Here is a 14,162-nt window from a genome sequence, read left to right on the forward strand (position 1 = left end):
CTGATAGTGAGGCTTCTGTAGGACCCCACAAAGCATAATACAGGTGGCTTCCTACTCGGGTGGAAACTCAGGTGTGTCTGTAAGAACTCAGATCCTGTCCGTCCAGCTTCCTCAGTTCTTCTGGCCAGCAGTAGAGTCTGGGAAAGGTCCGAGGGAAATAGAAATAGAACATTATCAACACCCCTGAAACTCCCCTAGGTGCTCCCATCTATATCCCTCCATCCTGGTCCATAGTCACCAGCATCCTGGCATGTCATGTCTAGCACCGTGGATTAGGTTAGCTTTTGGTTTTGTTTCTAATTTATGAGCTGAAGATCTTTTTAAAAAATATTTTATTTAGTTATTTGACAAGAGAGCGACAGGGAGAGAGGGACCACAAGTAGGGAGAGTGGGAGAGGGAGAAGCAGGCTTCCCGCTGAGCAGGGAGGCTGATGCGGAGCTTGATTCCAGTACCCTGGGGTCATGACCTGAGCCGAAGGCAGACGCTTAAGCAACTGAGCCACCCAGGTGTCCCTGAAGATCTTTTAAATATGGACACCAAGACACTCATCTGTTTAAAACACTATACATCTTAATCCAATGTATTCAAAAAAAATCCAATGTATTCAGATAAATAAAAGACCCCTAACATCAATAAAAAACTAGAACTTACTTGCCGCTTCCAGTCGGCGACGGCGACGAGAGAACAATTAGGCACAAACAAGTCAGCTGCAAAAGACTGGGAGCAGGGGACAACAGTCCAAAAGGACTGCTGCTACGAGCAACTTCACAGTCTCACTTTTATTAGATAGAAAACAATAGCCAACAGAAGGATTGATGAAGGTTACACGTTAGTCACGTCTTGCAGGTCAGCAAGGCGGAGGGTAATGTTTATAGTTAACCAAGCACATTCAAAGGACTCATCTAACTAACAACGAGCACTTCTGGGAAGAGAAAGGAGCGATCACGAAAAAGGGAAGCAGGCGGTTTTCGTTCCACCCTGAGCTGACCGGGCGTTCCCGGGTGCTCGGCTTCCCTGAAGCAGGCGGCGTTCAGCCCTGGGCGGGCCAGGCGTTCCTGGCTGCCCGGCTTCGGTGAAGGGGCGGCATTCCGCCCTGAGCGAGCCGGGCATCCCCAGCGGCCCAGCTTCACGGTCGTACATCGTCCTTCTCCCCAAAGACCTGTTGTCAGTATCAGTGTTTAAGGCCATATCTAAATGTGCTTGGCAACTAGTAAAATCCTCCAGGGGTTACAGTTTAAGTAAAAATTGTTCCGAGGGGCAGCAGCACTTACACGTGCAAATTTGATATAAACAACATTTTTTGACTTTGGCATTCTGAACAGAAAACCTGTCTTTTTAAAAGTCCCCCTCTGCTGCTGAGCCTTACTTTACTTTTTTTTTTTTTTTAATAATGCCCTCTATATATTTTTTAAATAATAGCTTTATAGAAATCCATTTCACATACCATACAATTCACCCGTTGTTGAATTCAGACTTGTGGGACCATCATCATAATCAGTTTTAGAACATTTTCCTTACCCCTCACCAAATTCAGTACCTATTGGCTGTTACTCCCCATTTCTCCCCAGCCCTTCCTGTCCTAGGAAATCATTTTCTGTCTCAAAGGATTTGCCTGTTCTGAACTTTTCATATAAGTGGAATCCTACTATACGTGGTTCTTTGCAACAGGCATCTTTCACTTAGCGAATGTTTTCAAGGTTCATGGACAGTGATGTGTTTGCTGGTACTCCCTTCTTACCTATAACTAAGTGGAATTTCACCGTATGGATCTACCACATTTGTTTATCTGTCCATCAGAGGATGGACATTTAGGTTGTTTCTACTTCTTTGGCTCTTAACACCAAACATTAGTTTTGCCACGTTGTGAACTCTATATGGGGGATCCGTGCATATATTCATGTTTGCTTTTATGTCCAACTTCTTTTGTTCAATATTAAATTTGTGAGATTGAGGGCACCTGGCTGGCTCATTCCATGAAGAGTGCGACTCTTGGTCTGGGGGTTGTAAGTTTCAGCCCCACATTGGATGTAAAGATTACTTAGAAATAAGATCTTTTAGGGACGCCTGGGTGGCTCAGTTGGTTAGGCAGCTGTCTTCGGCTCAGGTCATGATCCCAGCGTCCTGGGATCGAGTCCCGCATCGGGCTCCTTGCTCCGCAGGGGGCCTGCTTCTCCCTCTGACTCTGCCTGCCATTCTGTCTGCCTGTGCTCGCTCTCTCTCCCTCTCTCTCTGACAAATAAATAAATAAAATCTTTTAAAAAAAAAAAAAAGAAATAAGATCTTTTAAAAAAAATTTGTGAGTTTCATCCCTGAATGTATGAATGTAGCTATGGTTTGCACATTTTAATTGTTGTATAGTATTCCTTTGTTTGAAAGCGCCTTAATTTATTTATCCACTCTACTGCTTAGAGACATTTGAGCTGTTTCTGGTTTAAGACTATTCCTAAGAACATCACGCTGTGGATATTTCCATACAAGTTGTTAAAGTCAAGGACAGACAGAGGCTAGCCTTGAAGGCTCCCTGAGCAGACAGCCCCAATTATAGGCAAGCACACAAAACTTAATTTATTTTTTTTGCACTAACTTGACCTGAATTGCTTCTTGCTTCTGCTCTGGAAAGGATAAGCAAAACTTAAACTTTTTCCCAAGGTTAATATGGGGTAACCACTGAAAACAGTAATATTGTAACCAATCTTAACAGTCTCTGCTTTCTGGCTGTAAACTGCTTTATAACAATACCCCCCAAACCTCATTCCATGTTCTCTTCTGACTGCTCTGGTTTGTAAGCTGCCTTTTTGGCGTGTGTGCACAAAAAATTTTTACTAATTACTGCTTCCATGATTCGTTGGTTTTACTTTGGCTATTTTGAAATTTTGACAATGTCTTTTGTGTATATGTAGACAAATTTCTGCTAGGTACGTGCTAGGAATTCAGTTGATAGGTCAGAGGGTATATGGTTTGCAATCTATAAGGGTATTTGGTTTTTCAAATGTAATATATAACACCAGACAGTTTTCTAAAGTGATTGCATCAGTTTACACTCTCAACAGCAGTGTGTGTGTTTCAAATGCCCACATCTTCCCCAAAACGTGATTTTGTCCATTCTTTTAACTTTATCCATGTTAGTGGGTTTATAGTGGTATCTTGTATTTTTTATTTGTATTCCCCCCATGAACTAATTAATGCAAGTGGGCACCTTTTCCTGTGTTCATTGGCACCTTGCATATCTATCCTTCATTAGGGAGAAGGTGTCTGTTTAAGTCTTAGTTTCATACTGGGTTGCCTTGTCTCTTTTTGTTTTTTTATTCTGGATCTGAGCTCTTTAAGAATTATAGGGGTTACAACGATCTTGTCTCATTCTGTGGTTTGCTTTTTCACTCTCTAAATAATGTTTTTTGATAAACACAAGTTCATAGCAAAGCAAATGAGCAAAACCAGAAACAGACTCATAATTACAGAGAACAAACTCTGATTACCAGAGGGTGGGTGTGGGTGGACAAAACAAGAGAAGGGAATTAAGAGGTACAAACTTCCAGTTATAAAATAAATAAGTCATGAAGGTGAAAAGTACAGCGTAGGGATAAAAGTCAAAAATATTGTAATAACTTGGTATGCTGACAGATGGTGACAACATTTACTGTGGTGGGCAATGTATCATATAGAGAATTATTGGGTCACTGTGCCTTATACCGAAACTAATATAATACTGTATGTCGACTATCCTTCAACTAAAAAAAAAAAAGAAGTTCATAATTTTAATGTAGTTCAGTTTATCAATCTTTTCATTTATGGTTAATACGTCCCATGTCTTATTTAAGAATTCTTTGTCTACCCTCAAGGTCATAAGGATTTTCTCCTATATAATCTTCCCAAAGCTTTATTTACTGTTTTACTTTTCACATTTACATATATAATCTATCTGGAGTTGATTTGTGTATGTTCAGAGATAGGGGTCAAGTTCCCTTTTTTTTTTTTTTTTACATGGGGATATCTATCTGGTTGATTGCCATTTCAAGAAAAACCACCTTTCCTCACTTCTGTATAAAGACATCTTTGTCCTTAATGAATACCCAGATATGGGCGAGTCTGTTCCTGGTCTCTGAATTCTGAGACTTTTGCCTATTTATCATGCTCCAGTTCCATGCTGCACGTGTGTCCCCACCATCATCATCATCCCCATTTTCCAGATGAGGAAAATGAAGCACAGAAAGACTAAATAACTTGCCCAGGTAATCTGCCAGTTGATGGCAGAGCTGGAAATGGAACAAAGAGTCTGGCTTTTCGGTCCATATGTCCCTATAAATTTTACAGGTTTTCAAGCTGAAGGGTTCAAAGAACATCAAAATAGGCTTTGTGCGAAATCTTGGGAATAGGAATGCCAGGGCTGCACACGGTGGGTTGACACAACAAAGGGAGGAGGGAGGGTAGGACCGGATGCTGGGTGCTCAGCCCCACACGGAACAGCCGCTTCTTTCCCAGTTCCACCACTAGAGGGCGCAGGTAACTTAAACTCGCCAGGAACCTCCCTCCCTCCCGCCCCTAGTTACCTTTCAACCAATCATCAAATATTTACCCAAAGCGCTGCTCAAAGGGAATGTAAAAAGTTGCCCAATCCAGTCTCCACGCGAGGCTATGACAACAAAAACATGGAGGACTGATCTCTGTATTCTCAATATCCTCAGCGAAGAAAGAAATCTCCCACTACCTAATTTATCTTGTTCCTAAACAACTGAATACGAAGTTTCTCCTTAAATCTCTTTCTCTTCTTAGCGTAAACTAGATTTTTTTTTTTTTCTCAAACTAGATTCTTTGACTCTACCCCTAATGGAAACAAGGAGCAACTGTTTGGCATCCTCATGGCAACCACTCTTCAGAGACGCTTGTAAATTACGAGGTATACAGCTATGAGATCAAACCTCCTTCTTACTGCTCTCAAAGATACAATAGTACTCGATTACATTTCACCTCCCTAGCAATGTACAGGTTTCTTTGGTCTCTCGGTAATTTCTCTATGTACCCCCCCCCCGCCATTTTTAAATTTATTTATTTGAGAGAGAAAGAGAGAGAGGAGGGGCCGAGGGAGAGGGAAAGAGGCAGACTCTCCACTCAGCACGGAGCCAAAGCCAGGCTGGATCTCATAACCATGAGATCATGCCTGGAACCAAAATCAAGAGTTAGCTGCTTAACTGGCTGAGCCACCCAGGTACCCCTCCCTAGGTCCCTTATAAAGTGTAAAGTTCACAAAAGTGAACTTTGCACTCCAGTATTCTGTCCAGAGGGAGATTCACTTCCTGATTGATTCTTGAATGTTACCCTCTTATACTTAAACCATATGCAATCATTCAATAAAATAATTCTTCTTTATCAACCCGATAAAGGACAATATAGTGATTGAAATAACACAATGACACAGCAATATAGAATATATTTAATATTTTCTTTAAAAATGCATGCAACACTGCAGTGGTTTGGGGGATTGTTGTTATTTTTCATTAGTGGTATAATTTTGAGGTCTTTGAAAACCTGATTAAAATCTTTTATTCACCAGCAACTTATGGATTGCCCGTTACATGTAAGACCAAGAACAAGATGTTGCAAGGAAGACAAATGCAGACGCAGATCCTGCTGTTCAGACTAATAGTAACTGACTCATAAAATGCTTACTATGTCCTCGCTACTATGGTCATTCCTATTGTATAGCTTAAGAAAGTGGGGAACAAGGAGGTCACTAGTTTACTAAGGTCACACAGAGTAAAAGCAGAAGCAGAATTTGAATCCAGCCACCCCAGACATGCAAGATGTTGGGCTTAACCATTGTACTACACACTGCCTCTCATCATAACCCAATAAGATAGGGATAAATGGCATTCAATCATTCATCACATATTTATTGAGCAACTACTACATGTCAGGTACCAAACTGGAGCTGGGAATACATTGACAAACAAGAAAAGCACAGCCCCTGCCCTCATGGACCCACAGTCTACACAGAGAGCATTACAGGAGTTTAGCAGAGAAAGAGTACCCATCTTCGAGGCTAGGGGAAAGAACCATATCTTTACACTCTCTGTTCCATCCCTCCTCAACCTTGTGGAGAGAAAAGGGGATAAGAGAGAGGCAAACACAAAGTCTCAAGAGAAAAGTAATGAGAGGTGGCATCTATTCTTCCAGCAAGCATTTGGGATTCAAAAACAAGGACAGAGTCAGGAATGAATAGACCTTTCAGGTTCCTGCTGACCTAAGACTAGTTTCTCTGTTCACCTTTTGCTCAAGGAATCCTCAATCAATAAGTGCCAAGCACTGAGCTAAACCCTGAAAATTCATCTGTGAATAAGCCAGGGTCCCTGCCCTCCAGGAGTTTATAATCTAATGGCACAGAGAGATGAGTAAGAAATGCCAGTACTATGTACTAAAGCCAGTGATAAGAAACAGCACAGAATGAGATGGGCACTATGGGGGCTGGGACCAGACACCAAGGAAGTGACATCTATTCTGAGTGACACAGTACAAACTGGACACGGAAAAAACTGGAGTTAAAAAAAGGACGGGGGGGGGGGTGCCTGGGTGGCTCAGTGGGTTAAGCCTCTGCCTTCGGCTCAGGTCATGATCTCAGGGTTTGGGGATCGAGCCCCACATCGGGCTCTCTGCTCAGCGGGGAGCCTGCTTCCTCCTCTCTCTCTGTCTGCCTCTCTGCCTACTTGTGATCTCTCTCTCTGTCGAATAAATAAATAAAATCTTTAAAAAAAAAGGGGGGGCAGGGTAGGGGTGCCTGGGTGGCGCAGTCAGTTAAGCATCTGCCTTTGGGTCAGGTCATGATCCTGGGACCCTTGGATCCAGCCACACCTTAGGCTTCCTGCTCGGCCAGGAGCCTGCTTCTCCCTCTCCTTCTCCCTGCTTGTGTGTGCACATGCTCCCTCTCTCTCTGCCAAATAAATACATTCTTTTTAAAAAGAGAGAAAAATAAAAAAAAATTTTAAAGGGGAGGGACAGGGTGAAGAGTGATTCAGGCTTGAAGGAAAAACTTACACATATGAGAGAGAACCTGGGATTGAGAATGATTCTGGTTTAGAGAGCTGTGCCAAATAATGTCACTAATTTGCTAAATTCCTTCCTCGCTCATTTCCAAATTCAGGAAGGGATGTGAGTATGGGCACAACCTAGGGCCAAATTCAATCACCGCATTTCGATAACCACAGAGCTACAGTCTAATTAGGCTATCTAATCATCGCAGGTGCTCATATGCTTCTCTTGCCATTCAGTCTATCAGCAAGGCCAGTGCTAGGCTCCAGAAGAATAACAGGGCTCCTCTTGGCTCCCCAGAGGAGTAGTGGAGACAGTGTTTTCCATATCTCTGAATCCCACACAGAATCCAGTTCAGGGCTTCGGGAGCACAGAGGTACCATTGTTCTATATTCTACTAAAAAAAAAAAAAAAGAACGAAAAATTCATCTGATGACATAATTACTGTCTTGACCCACATCCTCTGCACTGCCCATTCCTACTCCCAGTCCCTCCAGTGTCGTGCATCAGGGCACTCCTCCCTCTTTAGACTTTGCCACTTTGAAATGCCAAGGAGCTCTATGCAGATAACAGTACAGCTTTGTGGATAAAAGCAGAAGCTTCAGATTCTGCCTAGTCGGTGGGATCCTCTTATTAGCTTTCTGATACAGAACAAGTCACTCAAGCTGTGGCAGCCTCAGATTCCTCTGTATCTAAACTGAGAATAATAACAGTTCTTTCACTGGGATCTGTTGAGTGAACGTAACCAGGTTAAGAATAGTAAGTGAGATAGTCTATGTAAGGATATTATCCCGTTGCTTGCTATATAAAATGCATTGAATAAATAGTAGCCGTAGTAGAATGTTGCGGAGGATATCCCAGCCTAGAGGCAGAAGTGGATGATGCTGGTTAGGTCACTGGCTGGAGTCGCAGCAACCCCCACGAGCCCAGACAGCTTCCAGTGACAGGCTTAGGACAGGACGCCTGTAAGAGATCCTCCGTCCCTCGAGACTCCTTCCACGCCCAGACCTCGGAAGGGATAGGCAACCTGCGTCACCAGCCCAGCCCGCCGCTTCCTCTCCCGGACCGACACATGGTGGGAACGTGAGGGGGCGGGGCCGGACTCCGCGTTGCTGGGCCAATCGCCCAGTGGGAGGCTCCCAGCCAATGGCAGGGGCGCTCCAGGGCCTTGGGGGTGGGGCCACAGAGAGGAGCGGCGGCGTCGTAGGTCACTGGGCGGCCTGGGGGCGGGGCCCGCGAGGCCGACGGGGGCGGAGCGGCGGAGGCCTGAGCAGTCAGAGTGGTGATGGCGGCGGCTGTGGTGACGGCGGCAGCGGCGGCCCCGGCCCCGGCGCCGGCAGCCGGAGTGGATGGCGCCTCTTCGGTGCACTGGTTCCGCAAAGGGCTGCGGCTCCACGACAACCCTGCGCTGCTGGCGGCCGTGCGTGGGGCGCGCTGCGTGCGCTGCGTTTACATCCTGGACCCGTGGTTCGCGGCCTCCTCCTCAGTGGGGATCAACCGATGGAGGTAAGGGGGCCCGGAGCGGGGTCGTGGGCCCAAGGGGAGCGGCCTGGCCTCGAGGGCGCCCGGCGAACAGCCCTGGTCGCCCCCGCCCTACAGAGAGGGAAGCTCTGCCCCCTCCACCCCACCAGGTCCCAGGGCCGGAAAATCCCGGCCTGAGGAGGTGAGCCAGGGAGACGGAGCCGGGCCTCCAGAGGGGAGAAGCCGGGACGAGGGAAGCGGTTAGTCATCTTGGTAATGGCCTGGGTGGGCCAGGGCCTGGGCCAGGGCTCCACCTCTGACAGAGCGCGTTTGCACTGTGTATTAGTCCCTTGGGGGCTCACAGCATTCCTGTGGGATGACCAGAGATCATACTCCCCATTGTACAGGTGGAACTCCTGAGGCCTAGAGCCGCAGAGTGGGCCTGCCGGAGGACTTGAGTCAGGGAGTGGCAAAGCAGGGACTCCTGGTCTATGGCTCTTCGGGGTGTGCTCAGGGAGCGGAAGAAAGGAGATCCTGGGATGGGAGGACAGGGACGGGTTTCTGGGTTTCTGAGTTGGTAGCACAGCGGGTGCTTCTGGCATTCTTCGAGAAAAGAGGCTGTTGCTGAGCTCCCGAAGGTCATCTGTAAGCTTCTGGTTTGTTTGAATCCATCTTTTCACCCATCCTGGTTTCCTTCTACCAAGACCTTCCTGCCTCTGGAGGTGTCTCGAGACCTGAATTAGCATTAGACAAGGCAGGTGCCCTCTGCCCTTTTATTATGAAGACCCCAAGGGCTTGTCCAGTTAGAGGCACTTTGTGTCTTGAGCTAGAGAGTAGTACTTAAACCCATTTTGAAGAATTCCCTCAACTGCTAGCTATGAGCTCACTAGTTAAAAAAAAGAGAGAGAGAGAACGAAAGAAAAAAAGAAAGGTAAAGAAACCAAAGTATCACTTCCTTCCTCCTGTTCTCCTGAGATTGATTTTAAAGGACAGTTGAGCCACTAGGGATTACACTGCCTGAGGTTAGGGAGCAGGAGAGCTGTGATAATCAAGAAGATCCTTCTTTGATGATTCCCAGGAGATGCAGTCAACAGAATCATGGAAAAGGATTAACAGATAGGTAGCTGATGTCCTTTCTCTGTAAACAGTGTGTTTAAAACCAAGGCGTTTTGAAACATCCTGTACCCTTCTCTCTTTAAAACACCTCGCAGCTGTCCTTTGGTTTGTTTGCATTGTTCTGGGTGATGTTTGCCTGCCCAACGTTGCACTGATGGGCAGCGTTATTTCCAGGATATGGTAGCTATCAATACGCCATTCTTTTCCTCCCGGAGGTGTGTGCCCTGCTAGGAAAGTGAGTGCCCCTAGCAGTGGGTCTATTAAATGCCCCCTCCTGCCCCATTTATATAGAGAGAACAACTAAAGATAGTCCTGTGGAGAGCCTGCCCACACAGTTTTCGGGCTGCTCTATTGCTCTGCCTGTGCTCCAGTTTCTATAGATAGGAGGTTGGATTTGACAAACATCTTCAAAATGGCCATCCCTAGCATGGACATTAAACCAAGCCTTAGACTTTGCCCTCTGTTTATGGCAGTGTGCCAATTAGAGCAGAGTAAATAAATCTGACTACTTGCTTGTTACATTCTCATGAAAGAGGTTTGGTTTTGTTTTACCAGGGTTGGGGGGACATTGCATAGGCCTACCTGCACGTTTGTGATAGTGGAGATTAAAAATGAACAAGGGGCGCCTGGGTGGCTCAGTGGGTTAAAGCCTCTGCCTTTGGCTCGGGAGCCTGCTTCCCTTCCTCTCTCTGCCTGCCTCTCTGCCTACTTGTGATCCCTGTCCGTCAAATAAATAAAAATCTTTTAAAAAATGAACAACAAAACCTCTGTTGCTGATTAAACTCAGGTTTGCTACGTGTTTATGGATTTTTATGGGTCTCTCTTTTGTGACTGTGCCTTTGAGCAAGTGAAGGAGACAAAGGAATGTGGCAGCTCAGATGCCTTAGTCAAATCCTAAAGTCAGAGGCCATGTAAGAATGTAGATATTAATTGAACAATGATTTAATGGGTGCCTAGTATCTGCCAGTCACTGATCTGGGCGTTGCTAGAACACAGCAGTGAACAAGCAGTTGTGTCCAGAGCTCCTAGAGCCTGCGTTTTAGTAGAGGGAGACAAGTAAACAACCATAATTTAGCAGAACTAAATACCACGAAATAAATAAAATAGGAGACGGACTAGAGCAGCATCATGGGAATCGCTAAAGGATCTTTAAAAAATGCCTGACTCCGTCCTCCCCCAGTTTTGATTTAATGGGTCTAGGCTATGGCTTTTTAAAGCTCTCATGTGCGATGAAGCCTGAGAAGCACTGGACTGGACTGAGCCTGACAGCTTGGGAAATGGGTTGCAGTGCTTTGCCAGGGAGGCTAATTAGCTTTGGCATTCAGAAGAAAGGGGTGAAAAAACACAAAACAGATCAAATATGATGAACTGCTTCTGGGCCTGGAAACAGACTCGCTGCTGCCACCCCCACCATACTCTGCTCCCACGATCAGACTCAGGGCAGAGCTGCGACTGTTTGACACACATTTGGGGTTTGCAGGAGTGACAGAGCGAGCTGTACCTCCCATAACTACAGTCTTTGTAATCTTCGGTGGCTGTGTCTGAAGCTGGGAGTGATCTGAGACAAGTGTGCTGCAGCACAACATCCTAGCTCTGCAGATATGTCAGTTGCTGCCTCTGAGAAGCCTCCCTAGAAAGGGTGGGTCATGGACCATCTGCAAGAGGTGGGGGGTAATCAAGATCTCAGATGTCTTCCTCCTGCACTTCTTACGCTAGCTCCTGCACAGCATTTTTCAGCAGATGAATCCGATTAAAATAACCATGCATAGCACTTTCCAAAGTCAAAGAGGACAGAGAAAGGCAACCAAGAAATATGTATATTAGCAGAGCAGAAAGGCTGGCATACTCCTTGCCTTGGTGGTAGTGGGAAGCTGATGGGCTAATTGTAGCTCAGTGAGCCTCAGGACTTTTTTGTCAAGCACTAGTTGGCTAAGCCCTTTGCCATTTTTCCGAGCCCCACCTCCCCCAAATTTGCTCTATGTGGAAGGAGGTACTGCAGTAAGAACCACCCAAAAGGCAGGGGGCGGGGGTGATCAGCTTCTAAATTTAAAAATGGTACTCAGTGTGGGTTTTCATTGCCTTCCTCTTGCTCCTGCAGCTTCGACTGGTGTTGACAGTAATTTATTGCACCCTTCATTTACATCATTTTCTCCCTAGCTCTGTGCTGCCTGTGCATTCAGGAGCTTCCAGGACAGGAGGAATTGGTAGAAATATTAGGCCATATAGCTCAGAGTTAATAAATGAGGTGAACTAGGAACTCCAGTATGCCTGGTGAGAACAATGTGTCTCTCATCCCAGTGCTGGGAGCTAGTCACTGAGAGAATGTCGATTTGGTCGGGTCTCGGTCAGCAAGCAGGGGATTGAGAACTGTAGTCTATTGGGGAAGAAATCAAAGTTTCTCTGAGCTGTTCACCCAGGTACTCAAGAGAGTCATTTCGCTGTTCTGCTGCTGAGGAACGTTTCCATGTGCTGAAAGGGGAGGAAAATCTTCATCTTTTTCTTTGAAATTAGGAAAGAATAAGTCTGTTTTTAAGTGAGTGATACTTAGAGATCAATCCCTGCTATGGATTGTGAGTTTAAGTCATCCTTTTCCATGGGGCTTATGCTGTCTTACTTAGATAAATTAATTTCTATTAATATCCTACATAGCCAGTCTGGGCCAGCCTATGACATCATCATATAGTTAGATAATCTTGGCTTGATGCAGAGAAACTTGGTCAAGGGCAATTTGGATCCAAAAAGAGTTCAGTAGTGTCCTCCCTCCTCCTATGAACAGCAAAGCATTCCTCAACACAGAATCTGCCATCTCTAGGGAAGGTCTTCTCTAAAGATCTGCCTGTCTTATTCTAAAGGGCTAGCTAGCCCCGTGGAGTGCCTGAATGACAGAGTCCTTTCTGTATTTTTGGAAATCCCTGTTTGGTCTTCTCTAGTGCTGTGTGCCTCTAGCTCCAGAGCACTTACATAATGTAATTCAGTTGCACATGTTGTCTAATCCTAAGGGTGAGCTTTAACTGCTCGCACAGGACCGTGTGCTCTGAATTTTGGCCATGTGAGCTCAGCTTGGAGCGGCCAAGAGTGAGCTGCCAGCCCTAAATGCCACCATCTCCAATGCCCAGGCCAGTTTTCTTTAGAGTCTACCCTCACTGGAGTAAAGAGAAACTGGCCATGTGGAGAGGAGGGCTCTAAAGGAGGGCAAAAGGCCCACAATTCTCTCCAGTGAAAGAATGTACCCACCTGCCCCAGCGAGCATTGACCCCATAGCAGCGCTGCTTCTGTTTCTTTGGTGTTACGCCAAACTGTCACCTGGCAGGCGAGGCACCATAGCAGTGGCTTCTCTTTCTCTGGCTGCCTAGGGCTGGGGCTCCCAGGGGCCTGTTGCCTTTTATGGGGGCAATCCTTAAGCCTCCTTTTTGAAAAAGCCCAGTAGGGCTGGACTCAAAAGGGAAGTTGGAAGTAACAGATCATATCTAGAGCACCAAAGAAGAGGCAGAAACCAGAATCTCAAAGAGAGAAAATTTAGTAGAAACAAATTAGAAGCAAAGAAAAGCAATTTATAAACAGAAGCTAGAAGTGAAGTGAAGTTTCCTAGAATAGTGCTTGTGAAACTTTAGTGTGCACGAAATCACCAGTTTGCTAAAATGCAGATTCCTATCCTGGAGGTCTGAAATTCAGTATTTCAACAAGCTTCTGGGTGATTTACCGCTGTTGAGCCTCAGAGGAGCAAGGATCTGGGGGCAAAGGCATTGGCTGCAGTTTTCTTTGATGGCTGCGTACTGGACAGCACAGCCTCAGTGCTCAGGCAGTAAGTTCTGGTCAAGCAGTGGAGGCTAGTGGTTAAGAATGCAGATGCTGAGCCACACTGCCTGGTTTGAACAGTGGCCATTTACTAGAAAATTACTTGATAACTCTGTGCCTTCGTCTCCACATCTATGAAATGGGAATAATCATAGTATCTATGTCCCAGATCTATTCATGAAGGAAATGAGATAACATATATAAAATAAGTAGACTAGTGTTCAGTTCATTGCAAATGCTGATTAAATGTTAGTTGTTGGGTGGCTTTAAATGTTAGTTGTTGGGTGGCTCAGTGGGTTAAAGCCTCTGCCTTCAGCTCAGGTCATGATCCCAGGGTCCTGGGATCGAGCCCTGCATCAGGCTCTCTGCTCAGCAGGGAGTCTGCTTCTTCCTCTCTCTCTCTCTCTCTCTGCCTACATGTGATCTCTCTCTCTCTCTCTCTTTGTCAAATAAATAAATAAATAATCTTTTTAAAAATGTTAGTTGTTGCTGTTATCATTACTGTCATTTGGTTGCAGAGTTCAGAGTTGGGCCTTTTGCTTCCTGCCTCAGCTGTAGACTTTGAGAAGTCAAAGAAGAAAAGGGCTCTCCCGGGGTTATCTGACTTACCGTGCTTCAGAGACGCTTACTTCGGAATTTCTCCTTTTAGTAAATGAGGTCTAGAAATAAAGCTCTGGGGAGGCAGCTGGATCCTAGCTCTCGTGTGCATGTCAGTCTTATTTATAGCTTCAGACTGAAAACCTATGCAGCCTGGTGGCCTGTGAGGGTG

The 14,162-nt window shown here is 45.6% G+C and overlaps 1 protein-coding gene across 1 annotated transcript in view; it reads left to right on the top strand.

Moving 5' to 3' along the window:
• Positions 1-8,279: 8,279 nt before the first annotated feature.
• CRY2 (cryptochrome circadian regulator 2) overlaps positions 8,280-14,162 on the top strand; it is a 36,424-nt gene continuing 30,541 nt past the window's right edge. Inside the window, exon 1 of the mRNA XM_059140878.1 lies at positions 8,280-8,527. Coding sequence (XP_058996861.1) covers positions 8,307-8,527 — 221 coding nt within the window. The 5' untranslated portion in view covers positions 8,280-8,306. The remainder of the gene's footprint in view (positions 8,528-14,162) is intronic.

This window comes from Mustela lutreola, chromosome 1, assembly GCF_030435805.1.
Source record: "Mustela lutreola isolate mMusLut2 chromosome 1, mMusLut2.pri, whole genome shotgun sequence".
Classification (NCBI taxonomy): Eukaryota; Metazoa; Chordata; class Mammalia; order Carnivora; family Mustelidae; genus Mustela; species Mustela lutreola.